The 18594-nt window shown below is 38.6% G+C and overlaps 1 protein-coding gene across 7 annotated transcripts in view; it reads right to left on the bottom strand.

The window, feature by feature from the left end:
* Positions 1 to 15698, bottom strand: part of LOC103478802 (glutamate receptor, ionotropic, kainate 2) — a 549772-nt gene extending 534074 nt beyond the window's left edge. For 5 of the 7 annotated variants that reach the window (XM_017309432.2, XM_081616747.1, XM_008432853.3 and 2 more), the window contains exons 1-2: positions 15552 to 15694; positions 13081 to 13496 (exon numbers count right to left, since the gene is read on the bottom strand). In XM_017309432.2, the coding sequence (XP_017164921.1) occupies positions 13081 to 13195 (115 nt within the window). In that variant the 5' untranslated portion in view covers positions 13196 to 13496; positions 15552 to 15694. Of the gene's footprint in view, positions 1 to 13080; positions 13834 to 15551 lie in introns of those variants that run through there. The other 2 variants (XM_081616749.1, XM_017309431.2) reach the window with 2 other exon arrangements.
* Positions 15699 to 18594: the final 2896 nt, after the last annotated feature.

Here is an 18594-nt window from a genome sequence, read left to right on the forward strand (position 1 = left end):
CAGAATGACATGAACCTTTTAAAACAACGGAAACAATTTCTGCATTCTGGTTATTGAAATGTTAAAAGTGTTGTGTTGTTCTATTACCCCCGTTTCATGTCGGACCACTTCCAGCTCTGTGTTAACGCTATAAAATGAACGCTCTCTATCGTGGTATCACTCATGGAGGGATTTATTTATTTAAATGGGTTCATTTTTCAGAGGGATACAAAGTGAAAGTATCGTGATTTTAGTAATTATATGTTTATAAGAGCGATTTTCTGTTTTCCTTCCATGAAAGGGGACAGCTTTCAAACGGAAATAAAACACTTTTTAATATAAGTTGCTGCTTTGACATGATCACAGAACTGCCAAAACATATGTAGCTACATAAATACCAGACAAAGTGAATCACAGCAGCGTCATCAGCCGGTGTAACGCTGAACTGATGCGGAGCTGCGCCATGAAGCTACAAACACTGAATAGAAGAAGAGCTGCCATCGATACAGTTGCAGCCAACCATGGTTTAATGTTACACAATACAGTTTTACCAAGTTGCTCAAAGTCTAAACTGGTATTGTTGTGCATATAAGGTGTAAAGTTTACTTTCGACCAAACGCCCCCCAAAGGCATCGCAGCGCCCCCCTTTTGTAAAAATGTCCGCCAGCGCCCCCTGCCGTCCTCTGAACGCCCCCTGGGGGGCGGTACCGCCCACGTTGAGAACCGCTATATTAGACTAACATTTTAACTATAACTTTTCACCCTGTAACTTCATTGTGAGGACAGTATTTGCCTTAACTGAGGGACGGTTTAAAACAGAACAGTGGTGAATATAAAGATTAATGTACTTGCATTCTATGGCAGAAAGAATTAGCTTTGCATCATGAAGACATTAGGTCAAGTTCAGTCAAGTTTATCAGCAACGAGGTAGTTCAAAGTCCTTTATATCATAAAAGCCTTATATAGTCACCAATTTTGAAACAAAAAATAAGCACTTCATTTTGTTAAGTGCCACAATCAAAATCAGCAGTATTTTGATCAACAAATATGTTGATCAGTGTTTCAAAGGAAACTCTAAGCTTTTGATTAGGTTTAGAGTTTTGAGTCTATATTTAAAGGAACTCAGTGTTTCAGCTGTTTTGCAGTTTTCAGGAAGTTTGTTTCAGATTTGTAGTGCATAGAAGCTGAATGCTGCTTCGCCATGTTTGGTTCTGGTTCTGTGGATGTAGAGAAGACCAGAACCAGAAGACCTAAGAGGTCTGGAAGGTCGATACAACAACAGCAGATCTTTAATGTATTGTGGTGCTGAGCCGTTTAATGATTTATAAACTAACAACAGTGTATTCTGTCAGTGGAAGGACTTTAAAACGGGTGTTATGTGCTCTATCTTCCTTCTTTTAGAAAGAACGCCAAGCAGCAACGTTCTGGATCAGATGCAAATGTCTGACTGATTTTTAACACTTAAAATCAGTAGTAATTAATGCGACTAAAGATAAACACATGGATGAGTTTCTCCAGAACTTTATAGAAAACTAGTCCTTTAAGTCTGAAAATGTTCTTCAGGTAATAGAAGGCCGACTCATAGGTCCCTTTAATTTAAGATTCAAATTCAAAGTTTACCATCATTGTCTATAGGCTATTGGCCAGTCTTTTACTCTGGCCCTGTAGGGACCTGTACCTTCTATCTGGAACAATTGATAGGCAGGATGGTGGCAGTCGCGCAGGGTGTTCTGCACTCTGCGTAGACAGTGTGTGGTGTAGATGGTACTAATCTCTGGGAGAGGTACTCCAGTGATTTTCCCAGCTGTTTTCACCACACACTGGAGTGAATGCTGGTCTCCTTTGGAGGAGCTGGAGAACCACACCAGGAACCCATATGTCAGAACACTGCTGATGGCGCAGCAGTGTTCTGACACTGACATCCTTGTCTCTGAACTCTATGTCTCAACTTAGTCACACTGGACTTACTCGATCGGCCGACGGAACATTCTGTACCTTAAAGCATTGCACAGTTGGTGGTGGTTTTTTTTTTTAGTTTTCTCACTCTCTCTACCCATTTATTAGCTGCATGTTATATTGTCAGCGGTCATGCCGGGTATAAAGTACTTAACTTCTTTACAGCTTCAATATTTTCTGTTTTGCATATCCCTTTGCCGTCTCTATATGCCTTAACGCTGAAACTTATAATTGTTCAGGTGTCCCATTTACACTGTTTATTGTATCCTGGAGATTCACAGGGTTTTGCTCCTTATTTCGGAGTGGTTATGGAAGTTCCCATAGTGTGTTGCTCTGGTCAGTTCCAGCAGCCTCCCTTAGTTTAAGGGGAAGCACTGTCTGTTTTTCCACTGCAGTGTGGTATTGGGGGGTGGGTGGTTCAGGGGTGGTATTTGGTTTCTTGGGTGAAGGGTGGGGGGCAGGGAGGAGCAGAAGGGATGGGTGGGTGCCTTTTTCTTTTCTTCTTTCCCTTTCTTTTTCCTCTTATTCAGCTCCGACAATGTTGTTTACATCTACCATTTTGAATGTATTCTGATGGTGCTCCTTCCAAGCCAGCCATAAATCCTATTATTTTCACCACCTGGAACTGCAGGGGGATGGGCAGGGCTCTCAAGAGGGGCAAGGTTTTTTCTCACTTAAAGCATCTGTCTTCTGATGTTATCTTCCTACAGGAAACGCATATCTCACCTACAGAGCATAGACACTTGAGGACATCCTGGGTGTCGCAGGTGTATCAATTCAACTTCACCTCCAGGGCGAGAGGGGTGGCCATTCTCATCCATAAAACCATACCATTCATATTTGAGTCTCAAGTGACTGATTCAGGCAGGAGATACATTCTTATCAATGGGACCTTAATTCTGTCCCTCTGGCTCTTCTTAACATCTATGCACCTAATTTTGACTGTGCAGACATTTACAAAAAAGTATTTAATCTTGTAGCGGAGCACAGCGAGTATAGGATCATTGTTGGGGGTGATTTTAACAATTACCTCGACCCTGTGCCTGACAGGTCCTCTCCTAAACCCACCCCACTACTGCAGTCCACTTCAGTTATAACCAAGTTAGCAACGTCTTTAGATCTGGTTCATGTCTGGCGGCATCTGAATCCTATAGAGAGGCAATATTCCTTTTTTTCTTCGGTTCACAAATCCTCAACAAGAATTTATTATTTTTTGGTTGACTCAAACTTATTACCTCGTGTTCTTAAATCTACCTATCACTCTATTCTCATCTCTGACCATGCACCGTTATCAGTTGAATTTAACTTTGATATTCAAAGAGCACAATACGATTGGAAACTTAATCCCTCCTTATACCTGGACAGCTCCTTTTGCAAATTTGTTTCTAACAAGATCTCAGACTTTTTGGCTTACAATGATAATGGTGCTGTCTCTGACCTTACTCTCTGGGAATCTTTCAAGGTTGTAATAGGAGGTGATATTATATCGTATCAATCCAATGTTAAAAGAGTCAGTCGTGATCGTCTGGCTGAAATTGAGAAACAATTAATCACCCTGGAAGACACATTCCTAATTCTGACCACATATTTTCTTCTATCGTGAAGTTAAAGTATGAATATAACTGCATTTTGGGTGAGCGGGTTATTAAGGATATTCAGAGGTTGCGTCAGAGGTACTTTGAACTGGGGGACAAAGCAGATAAAATACTATCCAGGTAGTTGAAGGGAATGCAGGCTGAGCGGGCCATTAACAAGATCATTTCTCCATCAGGTCAGCTTCTGACAGATCATAAGCTAATAAATAAAACTTTCTTTCAGTACTATAATAAACTTTATGCATCTAATACAACTGCATCTACAGAGGATATCACGAGCTTTATTCAACCATTGGACATTCCAACTCTTACAGATGCCGTCAGGCTGGAACTAGATGGTCTCTGGTTTCACAATCAACTGGACGAAGTCTGCCTTTGTGCCTCTGTCTGATGGACTTGACTCTGGTTTCTTGAATAGTTTACCATTTAAAATTGCTCATGACCATTTTGTGTATCTCGGTATCAATATTCCGGTAAACTCTAAGGTCCTTTTTCAATTAAATTACTTAGATTTACTCTCTAAGCTAAAAAATGGATGGACTACTGGCGGTTACTTCCACTCTCATTAATTGGTCGTATTAATATTATCAAAATGGTTGTACTTCCTAAGTTCATTTATCTCTTCCAAAACATCCCAATTTTTATTCCTTCCTCTTTCTTTAAAACATTGGATTCAACTATCATGCCATTTGTTTGGGGATACAAGCCTTCCCGAATCTCTAAGGCACATTTGCAGAAGGCTAGGGGGTGAGGGTGGCTTTGGTCTTCCAGTCTTTCGGCATTATTATCGGGCCTGCAATGCGAGGGCTTGGACATTCTGGACGTCGGGCACTGCTGGGGCGGGGAGACCTTTTGCCTCTTTTCCTGGCTGGTCTCAAGATTGAATCCCACAACTTATTACTACAAACTTCTGCTTCTTTGCCTGTAATATTATTTTCTAAACCTGATATCCCTCTCAAGAGACTCGCTGCCAACTTCATACTTAGGAACTCAGTTAAGATCTTGACACAAATAAAGAGGGTCTTAAAACTTCCAGATCTGTCTATTTATGCCCCTTTGTGTCATAATCCCTGCTTCAAGCTGGGTCTTTTGGATCCTGCCTTTCAGCTCTGGTCGAGTAGGGGCCTCTGCTCTCTCAATGACCTTTTTATCAATAAACAGTTTTTATCATACCCTCAGCTACAGTCTAAATTGAATCTGTCCTCAAATAATTTTTTTCGCTATTTGCAGGCTAGGAGCTTTGCAAACCAACTTAGTTCGAGTTTAAATCAGCGCTCAGTGCAGCATATTTTTTATGATCTTCTTGTTAAACCTCCTACTTCCAGACATCTTGTCTCACAGTTTGTGAATGTTTTTTCTATGTCTTCATCATCCATTCATATCAGAGATGTTTGGTCCAAAGATTTGGGAGTCACAATTTCTACTGGACTTTGGGATCGCGTGCTGATGGGAATTGAAAACTGCTCCATTAATACTAGATTACAACTAATCCAGTTTAAAGTTGTACATCGCCTGCACTATTCTAAAGCACGGTTGAGTAAAATATTTCCAAATCATTCAAGTGCCTGTGACAGTTGTGGACACCCTAAGGCTACTCTTGGACATCAGTTCTGGTACTGCCATTATTCAACAACGTTTTGGTCTGACATATTTTGTCACTATCAAACCGCTTATAAACAGCAGATACCTTCAGATTGTCTTATTGCCCTGTTTGGGGTATCCAACTCCTGCTCTGCTCTGCCCTTGCCGGTGCGACAGGCTCTCTCTTTTGGGATGGTTGTGGCTAAACGAGTCATTCTTACAGAGTGGAAGTCTGCCTCACCTCCCTCTTTTAAATGTTGGCTGAATAACATGGCTTTCTGTTTACATCTCAAAAAAATACGCTATACTCTTAATAATAATGTACCCAGATACGTTGGAGTGTGGGGGCCATTCCTTGAACATCTGAGTGATTCCACAGGTGTAGGTCACAAGTAGTGGCAGCCTTTATCCGGTTCTGTAGCCCTGCTACCCCCCTACCTGTCAGAATGGCTGTAGGTTTGCCTGCCGGTTGGTGCTCAAATGATTTAATATACCCTGATGCATTCATTCCCAGCAGTCTGTTGCGGAGCTGATTATTTTATTTAGTTATCTTGTTTTGTGTATGTGTGTGTATACATTTTCTTTTCTCTTTCTTCTTCTTTCTTCTGCTTCCCCCATGTATGTTTTTTTTCCCTCAATACTCTGGGGTGGGTTGGGTTGGGGTATTACCTTTTTCTCTGTTTCGTGGCTGTTTATTTTCTGGTAATAAATGATGGTTGGACAGTTGTATTCTGGAACCTGTCTGTTGCTATGATCTTACTTGGACTCATCAACGGATTAAGACGATATTAGAAGATCCCAGTGTTGTCAGCATAATCCCACACTAACTGGTTATAGCAGACTGTTCGACAATTCGTATGTCAATGTATGTTGATAACTGTCCTGCAGTTTTGTTAATTTGTTGAAAACAATAAATATATTTTTAAAAAAAAGGTGTTTAGCGACCAGGTTAGGTCTGAGATGATGTGGATGCCCAGGATGTTGTTTATGCACTCTACCACCTGCATTTGTAATAGGTGTGAGCATTGTCCTCTTGGTACACTATGACCTCCTTCGTCTTGCTGGTACTGAGCACTAGGTTGTTCACTGAACACCACTGGGACAGGTTCTAGATCTCCTCTCTGTGCAGGATCTCATTGTTGTTTGTTATCAGACCCACTGATATGGTGGTATCATCTGCAAATTTTAGGACCCTGTTAGAGGAATGGATGGCGACACAGTTGTAAGTGAACTGTGTAAAAAGAACTGGACTAAACACACAGCCCTGCAGTGTGCCTGTATTGAGGACCAGAGTGGATGATGTTTGGTGGTGAGGCCGGTTAGAGAGAAAGTCCCTGATCTAAAGGCACATTGATCCCAGATCGTGAAGCTTCACTGTCAATGATGGTGTAAAACGTTAAACTGGCAACAAATGGCATCCTAATATAAGTGTCAGGATGCTGCAATATTCACTGGTCATAGTTGCATACTTCCATTCTCTTGAGCAACTCCTGTTTCTGTACATTTATTACGTATTTACAAATCATGAGTGAGGCCCGTCCAAGAGGTTATAGGATAGTACAAGACGATTGATGGACAGGTTTCTTAGGGAAGTACATTTTCTCTAAAGAGGAAGTTTTTCTAGCTTCAAGAAGTAACATTTCACTTCTCTGCTCTATTAGACACTGACCTCTACAAGAACAGAGTATGACAGCCAGCACTGAGTTACCCAGTTTGACCTCCACTCTGCAGAGATTTCTCAGACATACAGTGCATGTCTTCATTGACATAGTTATTGCAAAACAGTACACAATTTCATCCATCATTTTTGCACGCGAGTTATCGTGAGTCTTTTTCAGTCTATGCCTATTATAATATAACAGATTTTCTCATAAATTTCAGGAGACTTCTCCAAAGCAGGTAGGCTGGAGTGCCAGTTACATACCTGGGAGTAGGCCTGTCACGATAACAAATTTTGCTGAGCGATTGTCTAAAAAATTATTGCAATAAACGATAATATTGTTTCAAGACCAGTTGACACTGATTTAATGGAAATGACTAATAATGCATGCGATTTCCTGCCATAGATAGATACTTTATTTTCAAAAGAACACATAACACTGGAACTGATAAACTAAATTAAAAACAACCAAAAACAAAAGTAAAATGGATCCTCAGTCTCCATTAACAATAAACATACTTGAATAAAAATAACATAAAGCCAAAGTGGAAATAAATGCTGCATTCAACCAAAAGAGTGCAGATTATGAAGTCTGTAAACTGTATTGGCCTTCAGTAATCACTAGATTTAAATAGAGAAGATGGGCACATCCTGACGCAATGGTTCACACTACACGATTTTTCGCCTCCATTTTCTCCTTATGACAATCTTAGATCGTTGGCTGATGTAAGATTCTCGCTGGTGATTTCGTAACCGATCATCCTGCAGTGTGTGGTGTGTTACGGTGGATCGTTGTGGCTGCGCCGATCTAAATCGGGGGTTTTCCCCGACTGGGAACTTAACGCAGCCTGTTGAATGTGACAGGTAGCCATCATATCAATCTTTATCTTCAATGGGCTGTGTGGAAAGTCACTCAAGTACTATCTATTATCAGTGACTGTCAGCAATCCATCATTATTCTTCAGTCACACCATGGCAACCATTACTCTGATTTAATGTTCTTATTGCCTTCTGATCTTGAAAAAAATAATTGGGGCCTGCTCATAGCAATGCATAGGGAGAGCAAGTCAGTCACTGCCTCCATGCATTGCATGGCAGGCACCTATTGTTCTACACCCAATAGAATGTCTGTTTATTATTTATTTTTCTTCCGTCAACCTCAATGTGGCTCGTACCGCTGCGTGCACCCCCACAAAAGTGGTATCAAAACGTTCAGCTTGATGCCGAGAAAGGAGCTATTACTTTTAGTGGGATTCTGAGTTAAAATGACGACATAAATTAAGAAAAACGAGAAAATTTGAGACTGAGTGTCTCACAGAATCAGTAATCTTTCTCTCTGAAACACACACACACACAGTACTGTGGATTTCTGACTCCAATACTCTTTTTAACTCCCCCTCATGGGCACAAATATCGCCCTATTGGTCTCAAAGTCGGTCATGACATAGACACACATGCCTGCTCCTGTAAACTATCTTCAAAAATTTGCTAGGGCTTATGGTTTTTTGTCAATGTCCTTGAGACTGACGCTGGATGTCTCTCAAGTATAGAAACTCCAGCATACTCTCTGACAGAGAGTCAGCCCAGGTGCAGATAATTAATTACCATAGCAATGGGTCCCAGCCAGAGGCAGTGAGTAGCCCCACAAACAGCTGCAGAGAGGTCTCACAATGCATTGTGGGATTAATACATATTTCCTGTGACTATTCATATTTTGTTTAGATAAAATTATTATTTTTCTGAATATTTGAGTATGAATTACAAACTTTAGTATTAAGGCTGAAAAATTTCGAGAAATAAACAATTACCGACTGTCTTTATTTTTTTTTTAGTTTGGACCGTGAGTGAGAAGCACATGTGTGAATCTTATAGTGGTCAGTCTCTGACTGAATCCTATTGAGTAATGGGTTCTGCCATTTTACTGTTGTAATGAATCAGATCAATTATAGAAATATGGTGATGAATCTGGCAAGAGCTTCAGTCATTGGACATTGTTGATGAACCAATTAAAGCTTATTGACAATGTATGATTATGCTCCCTATTAATTACAGATGGAAAGAGCAATCCAGTTGTGCAAACTATAGCTAAAATGTTTGGTTCAAGCTGATAGGCACACTTTGGCAGGCCCTGTAAAATTTCTGAAGGAATTTTCTAGTTTTAACTGCTAATGTTTTACTCTAAAGATATTCTAAAAACCAATGGAATTTAAACCAAATCTAAGCATATTGCCCAGCATTCTTCAGAAGTCAATACTTTAGATTGAAATTAAAATGAGTGTGATTTTTAACTCTAACTGTGACTCATTTCAAATAACCACTGCTACAATGGAAACTTATACAAAATGTCATGGATTAAAGCAGAGACAAAACCGTTCTGACACAATCACTGTCCTTATAGTGAGTTCCACTATGATTCTAAGTCGTCATACAATACAGGACTGAATCGAGGACAATAACTTCAAACATCAGAAAAATTGCAGTTTGATAGGGTTGACCCCTATCAAACTGCCATTTTGATAGGTAACAATTTTGGGTTTAATGTCAAAAGTTCACATTTTAACATAGCTATTTTAGAACTACAATACTATTAGAACATAATTTAATAACCAATCAAAATCTTCTTGTAAGATTTTGTCCTTGTTAAAGATTTGACTGTGAAGAAGTCAAGTAGTTTAAGCCTCCACAATGAGCCAGTCTGCACCATTATAGTACTGTAGGCCTTATATCTTAGGATTTCCTGGTGTTATTTTTGGATGCTTATATTTTCTTGTTGTTGCGTTACAAATTGTTTTGTAAATATGAGTCTCTGTGATGTTATTGTTGGTAACAGTTCTCTTACCTGTAGTAAAAAAAAGACGCTGCAACTAAAATTCTTAGTGTGTTGAAAGCTAATAAGCTAGTCAGACAGTGGGTGTGTTTCAGTTAACTTTAGAAATTTAAACAACTCAAGCTGAAAATGTTTACAATGGCGGGAAATCGCGAATGACAATTGTCCAATTTAGCTTCGTCTGGCATGGGGGACACTTTTGGATTTTGTGCCAGACTATCTATTTTGCAGTGTAAATGTCCTTTACAGTGAAAAACATTTGAAGGTGGTTTAACTAGAAAATGAAGGTCCACCTACTGCCTTGAAAATGCAATTTAAGTCAACAAGAAAATTGTATTGGTTTTAACTCAGAAATTAAAGTTCATGAAGTTGATTTAACAAGAAGCAAGTGTATAAATATTTTTAAATTCATTAATCTTGAATTGTGAATTTTAACTTAGTGCTGCAATTTAAACCAAATAATTATTTCACAATGTGCAAGAAAAAAAACTGTCCTCATCTTGTTAAAGAGTACACATTTCTCAAGTTAAAATAACTACTTATTTTACTTTAGAATAATTAAAATTCTTGTTTGAAATTGCATGAACAAAATTCATGAATTTTATTAAACATCACAATGAATTAAGCTCAAAACCATTTAGTGTTAACAGGACATTATCCCTAAGCTTTGGAAACTGTCAGTTGCATTAAAGTAAACATTTGCCTTAATAAGACACAAAAGCCAGATCAATGTAACACACTTCCATCTCAATCACAGAGGCACACAGGATACAAAAACATGCCATTAACATGCCACACTGAGAAATAATCTTTTTCTTCTTTCATTTTTTTAAGTGCTAACCTAAAAACTCACCACCACCCCTGCTCTTCTTCTGATATTGACATCGATTGACAAGTCAAGAAATAACAGGTTCAGTAAGATAGACATTGGCATCTGGATAGAGAAGACAAGACAGAACCTTTTAGATTTGTTTATGGTTTTAGATGAGCCTCTATTCCAGAACAGCTCATTCAAATGAATGCATAACCATCAAGTCCTGCAGAAACCTGTTAATCACCCAGAGATACAATTCAGGTGTGTGGCAGAAGGGAAACACCTAAAACATGCAGGACAGGGGGGCAGTGAGGACCAGAGTTGAGAAACACTGCGTCTAGTTTATTCAACTCTCAGAGGTTTGACAAAATTAATAAATAATTAACACAACTTGCTACTGTAAGTTTATACTTCACAGACTCACACATTTAAGTTCAAAATCTGAAACTCACTAAATTTATTTGACCTAAAAAGTAGAAGATAGCAGACACAACTAAATGTGGCTCAAATGTTATCTTGAAGATTATCAGATCTACTAAATCATTTAATGAGGCATATTGACACAGCCAGTAGTATGTATGTGGGGGAAAAAAGAAACAGATCTATCACAACTGATGTCATAATTGCACAATCATTTCAAGTGTTTAAGAAGAGTTTTAAATTAGATCAGTACAAAATTTTAATGTTTCATTCATTGCCACATAGTGTGGTATTTATGTTGATGTGTGGATTCTGTCTTGACTTTCTTTGACTTCTGCGCAACAAATTTTCCATGTGGGAAAATAAAAAAGTAAATTTAACTGAACTGAAAGTTAATGCATGGTATGGACAGAAATTCTCCCTAAATACCACATTTACCATGTTGATGAATTTATGTGTGAATTTATGTTCTCTATTTTTGTGTGAACAAAATTGTTTGTGAGTCAGTCGTGTTCTCAGCTTGTGTCTCTGTCTTGTCTGAAGTACATAACCTGAGGGATGTCAACAGTGCATGATGATGTCATCAAGTAATGTGGTTAGATGCTGCTAGCAGCGTTTCAGAATACAAAATCAATGCTCAAGCTTGCAAGCAAGAAATACAGAATTACTTAAATCTGGAAAGATGAAGACTGATGAATCTTTGTTCTATAAAATTAAAGCAGATGCCAAATCACATCTGTCAGAAAACATCTGAGCGTAAGTATATGATGATCCCAGAGGCTTGCACAGGTGTGCTACTGATCATTTTTGTCTCGTCTTTTTGAAATATCTTAGTCTGCTAGCAACATTTGTATAAAAATGCAATGTTTTGGGTTCTGTATTTCCATTCACAAATCTAAAGGTTCTGTCTTGTCTTCTCTATCCAGATGCCAATGTCTATCTTACTGAACCTGTTATTTCTTGACTTGTCAATCGATGTCAATATCAGAAGAAATGTGGCATTCCACAATCAAAACTTAAACAGAAACAAAGGCTTGCCAGTTGTATCTTAGATTCAAAAACATGTAAACAATCAGTAGTTCAAAAAGAACAAACACTAATCCAGCGTTAAAGCTGATTGTGTGTTAAAAGGTAATGATGAATAAAATGTTATGATAGTATTTTTATTTTAATTTTTTCAAGAGTCCATTGTTCCCTAAATAGACATGAACTGAATCCCTGGAAATTGAGAAGCTGTCAGTAAAACAAAGAGACCACAGTGAGGTTCACCAGATCTCCAGATTCCATCACATAAACTTCTCTCACATCCATTTTCATCTGTAGACCAAATGACAGTCAAAACTTGTTGAAATGCGCTGGTATTCATCACGTTAATATTTGTCAGTTTCAGTTTTCTTTAATATAATTCTGTAATTGCATAACAGTGCTTGATTTAAAACAGTTATACAGTAAAATAAATATTAAATATGTTGCGTGTTGTTTTTCCCTGTTTATCTTTTCTGTGTGACTGATCTCTGTTGACCAAGTTATCGAACACGTATCTACCATGAAAATGGTTAGAGTAAACATAATAAATAAAATAAAAACATGTTTCCAGCTTTTTTTATCTAAACAAATAGAGCAGCAGTATTGCATATGGCCTAATATATTTCAATCAAAAATAATGTCAAATTCCCTTAATACAGACTTAGACTCTGACCCTTTAATCCAAACATTCTCTCATTTCAGTGAGGCAGGGTGTCACTGTGAAAGTGTCAACATATTTCTACATGACAAAACACTAAATTGAACAATTAAAAATAAAATTATTAATCTTCTTACATACTGCAACATGGCTGAGCAAGGAGCACACACTTCAAAGCACTAATACACTTAAAATCACCCCTAACACACATACATAATCCATACATCACCAGAACACACACACACATTTAAACTTAATTAAACCAACAAACACATCTTGCATTATTAGCAAGTTACAAATTGTGCAGCTTTTCAAAGCTTGTTGATTGACCATATATTCATGTCTGAATCCAGAAGCTCTCCAATGTGACAACTTTCTGACTGCACAACGTTCCAATTAAAGATGTTGCTACGTTTCAATCAGTGCCTCCTGCACACACTCCAACTAGTTTTCAGAAGTGAGAGGAGAAAGAGCAAGTAGATCTGGAGAGGAGCAACACGTCTGAGCATGAAACACACAGTGAAACTTTTAAAAGGCACAGAGGATAAATTAGAAGAAGCTCACCAAATCTCAGGACGTGTGGCATTCCATGAGCGCAGCCCACACAGTGTAAGAGCAGCAGCAGCATCATGGTGTGCCTGAATCTCGCTTTAAATATCAGGAAGGAGGTAATCTTCATGGTGCTTGTGTTCTGCACAGGATTTTATTCCACGAATCGGTAAATTCCCCAGACTTTATATATGTCACGCCTTTAACATTTATTCGAATTGGAGCAAGATCACGGCATGGTCTACGCCGGGTTGAACAACGGCTTTCTCACATCCATTTGGCGGAAAAAGAGAACCGAAAAAGGGATCAGTGCGTGTCCGGCTCACTGCGCCAAGAAGAACCAGCCCTCGGACTCAGCTGAGGAAGATGATGGTGGGGGTGGTGACGGGGCATCCATGTCAGGCAGGGCAGGGCTTCAACAGATCCATTTGCTGAAAGAAAAAGGCAGAGACAGAGGATGAGAGGGCGCTGATCCAGTCCGAGCTCCTCCTGCTGCACTGCCGCACAGAAAGCTGACGTCGTGCCAACACTAGTGGAGTGAGAGCGCACAGGACGGACCGGGCATGTTTCTCGATTACAGCTGGTCACACTGCGCGCTTTTTCTCTGCATTCCCTGCTGAAACTGACATGCCTGCCCTCAACTCCTGTCTCTCCCCTTCCTTCCTGTCTTCCCTCTGATTCTGTATCTCGGCCACCCAGCCTCTCAGATTCTCTCCCGGCTTCACTCGCTGTTGCCGGCAGCGGAGCGCCGCTCTGCGCAGCCTTAGAAAAACAATAAATTGATGGATTTGAAGTGATAGTCTCTGTTTGATCGGTGTCACTGAAACGTACTCTTATGTGCGGACTCAGCCTTTCGGTTCAGAATTTTGAAGAGGTATTTCACCATTAATCTTTTTTCTTCTATATTATTTTAGTCAGACAGAGACGAACAGTGAACACTAACTTTCAATATTTTATTCATAGTCCGACTCTGAAATATGTTTCAAATTCGGTTCTGTTTCCAACTTATTTTCCAATTACTAAAACAGAAATAATTTGGTTCAAATAAATGTTTGGCCTTGAGATATAAGAATGGAATTTAACTGAGATTTTCTGGAAAAAAATGTTTGTTTGAACTTTCTCTTTTTTGGGGGGGGTTAACGCAAATTTGCGAATTAAATGCATTTATCCTGTATCTTTATATTATAAAGGTAGGGGGGAAAAAGAGTAAAGGAAGGCGACTGGCATTTAATGAAAATTGTCACGCATCTTCAACAACAATTCAAAGATAATCTGATTTGATTGAGATTAAATAGGGTATAATTTTCAACACTATGTTAAGAGGTGCGGTGATTTTATACACAAACAGCAATTGTGATAAATAAGGTTGACTACAGTAAAGCAGAGGCTTAAAATTGTTTTCAGCACCACGGACAGCGATTAGTTTCTGTTTTAGCGACCAAATGAACACTTTCAGCCTGTTTCTTCTTTGTTCTGTCAGCTCCCTCTGCCTATTTAGATTCTTAATTAGCTGAGACGCATGACAGAATATATTAATAATAAGCTGCTTCTCCACACTGTCTGCATCTATACGGACAACCATGTAGGATGGCCAACACCCAACTTACCTCCCAGCCTGAATCTAAAATGTATTTTTCAAACTAAAATGAACAGAGTTAATATTAAGAACAGGCCGAAAGCGAAATACGCATTTTAGTACCATATAAAGGGGATTCAAACACAATGAACCACTAAATCTCGTACACTGCACGGATGAACTTTATTGGTCTGTTTCCCTAACGTTTATTTCTCGACACATTTAGATATTTTCAAAGGTCGACTATTAAAGTTTAATGCGATGACATACATTTTTAGCTTTTATTAAATCAGTCATTTAAAGCAGTTTAACGAGCACTACAGGAAAGCAGAGTTGGAGCGAAGTCGAAAAGGAACATGGAGCACCTTTGTGCTCCATGTTTTAATGATGGCTAAAAGCTTTCTGCAACTGACATGAGTAGGAAAAACAAAACATAGTTAAAAGGGAGACATGTTTTCTAGAGCCGTTTCTTTATGCATTCTGCCACGTGGAACTGGCTTCGTTCCTTAACCCAAACCTCTGCGCTGTACTAAGTTCATTTAACGTTTTCTTTGGATGCAAATACAGTTGTCATCAAAGTGTGTCATCTGTGTAACATTTAGTGGCCGAGGAGCAGAAGGTGTCCAGAAAGCGTGTCTTTCAGAGCGGGAGAAGTTTCTACTTTAACTCTGACACTTAAAACTGGACCGCACAAGAAGTTCAAACCCCGTGAGCTCTGCGATGAGGAAAGGCTTCAACTGGCTGTTTCCATAAAGAGTCGTTTTCTAAACAGATGTAATCCGCGAAGGGTGGGGAACCAAACAAGTGCCGAACATATTTCCTCAGGATGCAAATACATGTAAATTAAAACAAATAATAAAATAAAATAAAATAAAAATGGGGGGGAGTAAAAAGAAAAGAACGGGCTTACCTTAGATACAGCTGGCGCAGGGAAGTCACCAGAGCAGCACAAAGAAGTTGACTTGTTCTTACGGAGGAACCGGATCCCAGTTGCAGCTGGCAACGTTGAGCTCCGACTGTAAGGGAGACACGCCTCCTGTTGGACGGCAGGACGCCCTGCTTAAAGCAACAGGGAGCTCCAGGAAGACGCGCCGAATCTGGGTCTGCAGCTGGATAGACTGCTCCGGGGTGAGGCACATACAAAGCTTTTAAAAGCAGAATTAGAATTAGGCTATCTAAAATTCACATGGAACGAGTTTTTATATTATTATTATTATTATTATTATTATTATTATTATTATTATTATTATTATTATTATTATTATTATTATTATTAGCAGCAAACAGTAAATGCTCAGGTCGATTTTTAAAGAAAATGTCACTCTCAGTATGTGGCCGGTATTCAGTACTACCAGGGGTGAAAGTAAGGGGGTACAGCAGGGTACTGTACCCCTAAAAGATTTAGCTGGGGTACGCAGTACCGGCAAGAGAGAGGAGCGGCTGTCTGCTGTAAAAAGATCAGCGGCTTCACTGTGCAGCCGTGAGTGCGCCCACTGATCAGCTGTGACTGATTAGTTTTTCAAGAACAATTTAAAACACGACTTAATCAGTTAATAACTTTTTTCCCATTTCATATTGTTTCTGAACTGTTCGTGCTTTACCAGAGCAGCGGTGCAATACGTCGATCGCGGAAGGTTTTGAGTCGATCTCGGCATTAGGTGACAAACTGAACGCTGCCAGGAGGCTGAGACCAGCACGTCCTGTGGCTCCTTATCAAAACGTTTGCGCAATTCTGTGCCTTTCGGTTCCATGCCAAAATATCTAGCAGAGCAGGAGTTTAAAATGAACTAATCAACCACCGCTGTGTTCAGGGAGCTTATTAATGATCGCAAAATAAATATCAAGCCTGCAAACCCAGATAGCACAGAATGATTGAAACAACATTGAAAGTGGTCGGTGACTTGAATGTTGAATCAACGTTAGGGTTTCAACCATAACTGACATTATATCAATGTTGATTCAACCATCATATGTCTGTCAATTTTCATGCATATTTCTGTTGATTTTGCATTGAATCAGTTAGGAATCAACATTGATTCAACCTTCATCTGAATGTGGATCTACATGCAGATTTTGGTTGATTTCATATTGAATGAAAGCTAAGGATTTATGTACATTTTTAGGTCTGATAGGTCTGCATCATAACATGCCACTAAAAGTTTCTTCACTGGTGTTAAACACTGGCAGATCATGGGTAAACTGTGTACAAAAGTTTAAAAATGACAACATAGGTTTGATATAACATTTTATTTAAGAAAAGAGAGACAGATTATTAAACATATTTGACTCCTTTTTGACTGTTAGAATAACAGCCTATTGTCCACAGAAGAACAGAGTCCATGAGGTTAAGCTTTGTACTGTATGAACCAGGAAAACAGTACAAGTTGTGGTAACCCCAGTTAGACTCTGGTTGGCGTCATTTTGATTCCTTGTGATGTTTTCCTCTCATTCTGGCGTGTAATGAAGCCACTTCTTGACAGTTTTACTGCAGTCCTCAAGAGTCAGCTTTCGGTCAAACTGCAGAGCAACGGCTGAAAAACACAAAAATAAAAGTGAGGAAGGTGCCGGTTAGAAAGATGATAAACATTTGAAAAGTTCTGAAAGACATTGAAATATTAAACAGTGTACTGGTTACAGGTCTGAGAACAAATACTAACCATATAGTTCCCCATGTACACTCACTGTCAAGTTAATCTTAATCTTTCATTAATATTTATCGTAATGTTTACGTGTACAACTACATTTACCTATGAAGCTGCAGTCTAGTGTAGGATTTATGATGCTGCACTCATGTTAAAATGAGGGAATCAATATTTAAAATAAAGTCTGTTTATCAGAAAACCTAAAGATAAAACTCAGGGAGGATCAGGGTTTATTCAACACACCAGAGACTGATAAATAGAGCAAAAGGTGAATTATACTGTAGCTGGAAAAATTATTTATAATTTATACAGAAGAAACTTCCACCAAATAGCTGGTTTAATCTTCAATCAACTACAAATATTTCCAAATAAGTTTATTAAATTCATTACAAAATGTCAGGTTAATCATTGCAGCCTGGAGAAAACCACTGGAATATCCAAGCTTTTATGAAATCATGTTTTCTGTGCAGCCGATGTTTAGATGAGTCACAAATATGAGAAGAGTGCGTGTGCAAATTTACAATCGGTTTAGACGTGCATGCGTCTGCTTTTGTGTTTCGTTTTTCCATCAAACCAGACACCACTACCTAAAAGAAGGGTTTTGCCTTCAAGGTCTCCTTTGGGTTCAGCTGATTACGTAAACAGGGTTGATATTAATCTGGTTGTGTCACATATTAATTATTCTATATAATTTAAGTCTAAGAAAAACTTAATATCACGTTATATTTACAGTTCACATTCCATTTGATATCAATAATACAGATGACTGTACATGTTTCAGACAGAAATAGAAGTGTCTATTATCCAGACGGGATTCATTTTTAGAGTCTCGGTGTTAGAAGTAATAACAGATTGTTGTGAGATTATGAATATGAGCTGATTTCCCTTCAATGATATTTGTGCTCCTTGCTCAGGGATAAGCGGCAGAAAATGGATGGATAGATGGATGGATGGCTCAAGTATGACAATCTTTCTTCATTGTTAGATTCTTAGAAATGTCAAAAGGAATCAAGATTGTTACAGTGGTAAGTAGGTGGCAAATATCTATTAATATCTGCTCACTTGTACATTGAGTAAAAGTACAAAACAAAAAGATAAAAATTATTATTTGTCCCTGTTAGTGTTAGCCTCAACAATCTAAAAGACCCTTTTAAAACCTGTTTTATTAGTTTATTTTTTAACTGGACAATCTGCAAAAAAATTGTTTCCCTTTGAGTCTTCTTGTCATTTTTTTATTTCTGTCGATTGTATTAGCAAAAATATGGTCTTGATGACAGAATTTTTTTGTTCTTTGCAAATCCAGCACTATTT

This window comes from Poecilia reticulata, chromosome 16 (genome assembly GCF_904066995.2).
Source record: "Poecilia reticulata chromosome 16, P_reticulata-male-v2, whole genome shotgun sequence".
Classification (NCBI taxonomy): Eukaryota; Metazoa; Chordata; class Actinopteri; order Cyprinodontiformes; family Poeciliidae; genus Poecilia; species Poecilia reticulata.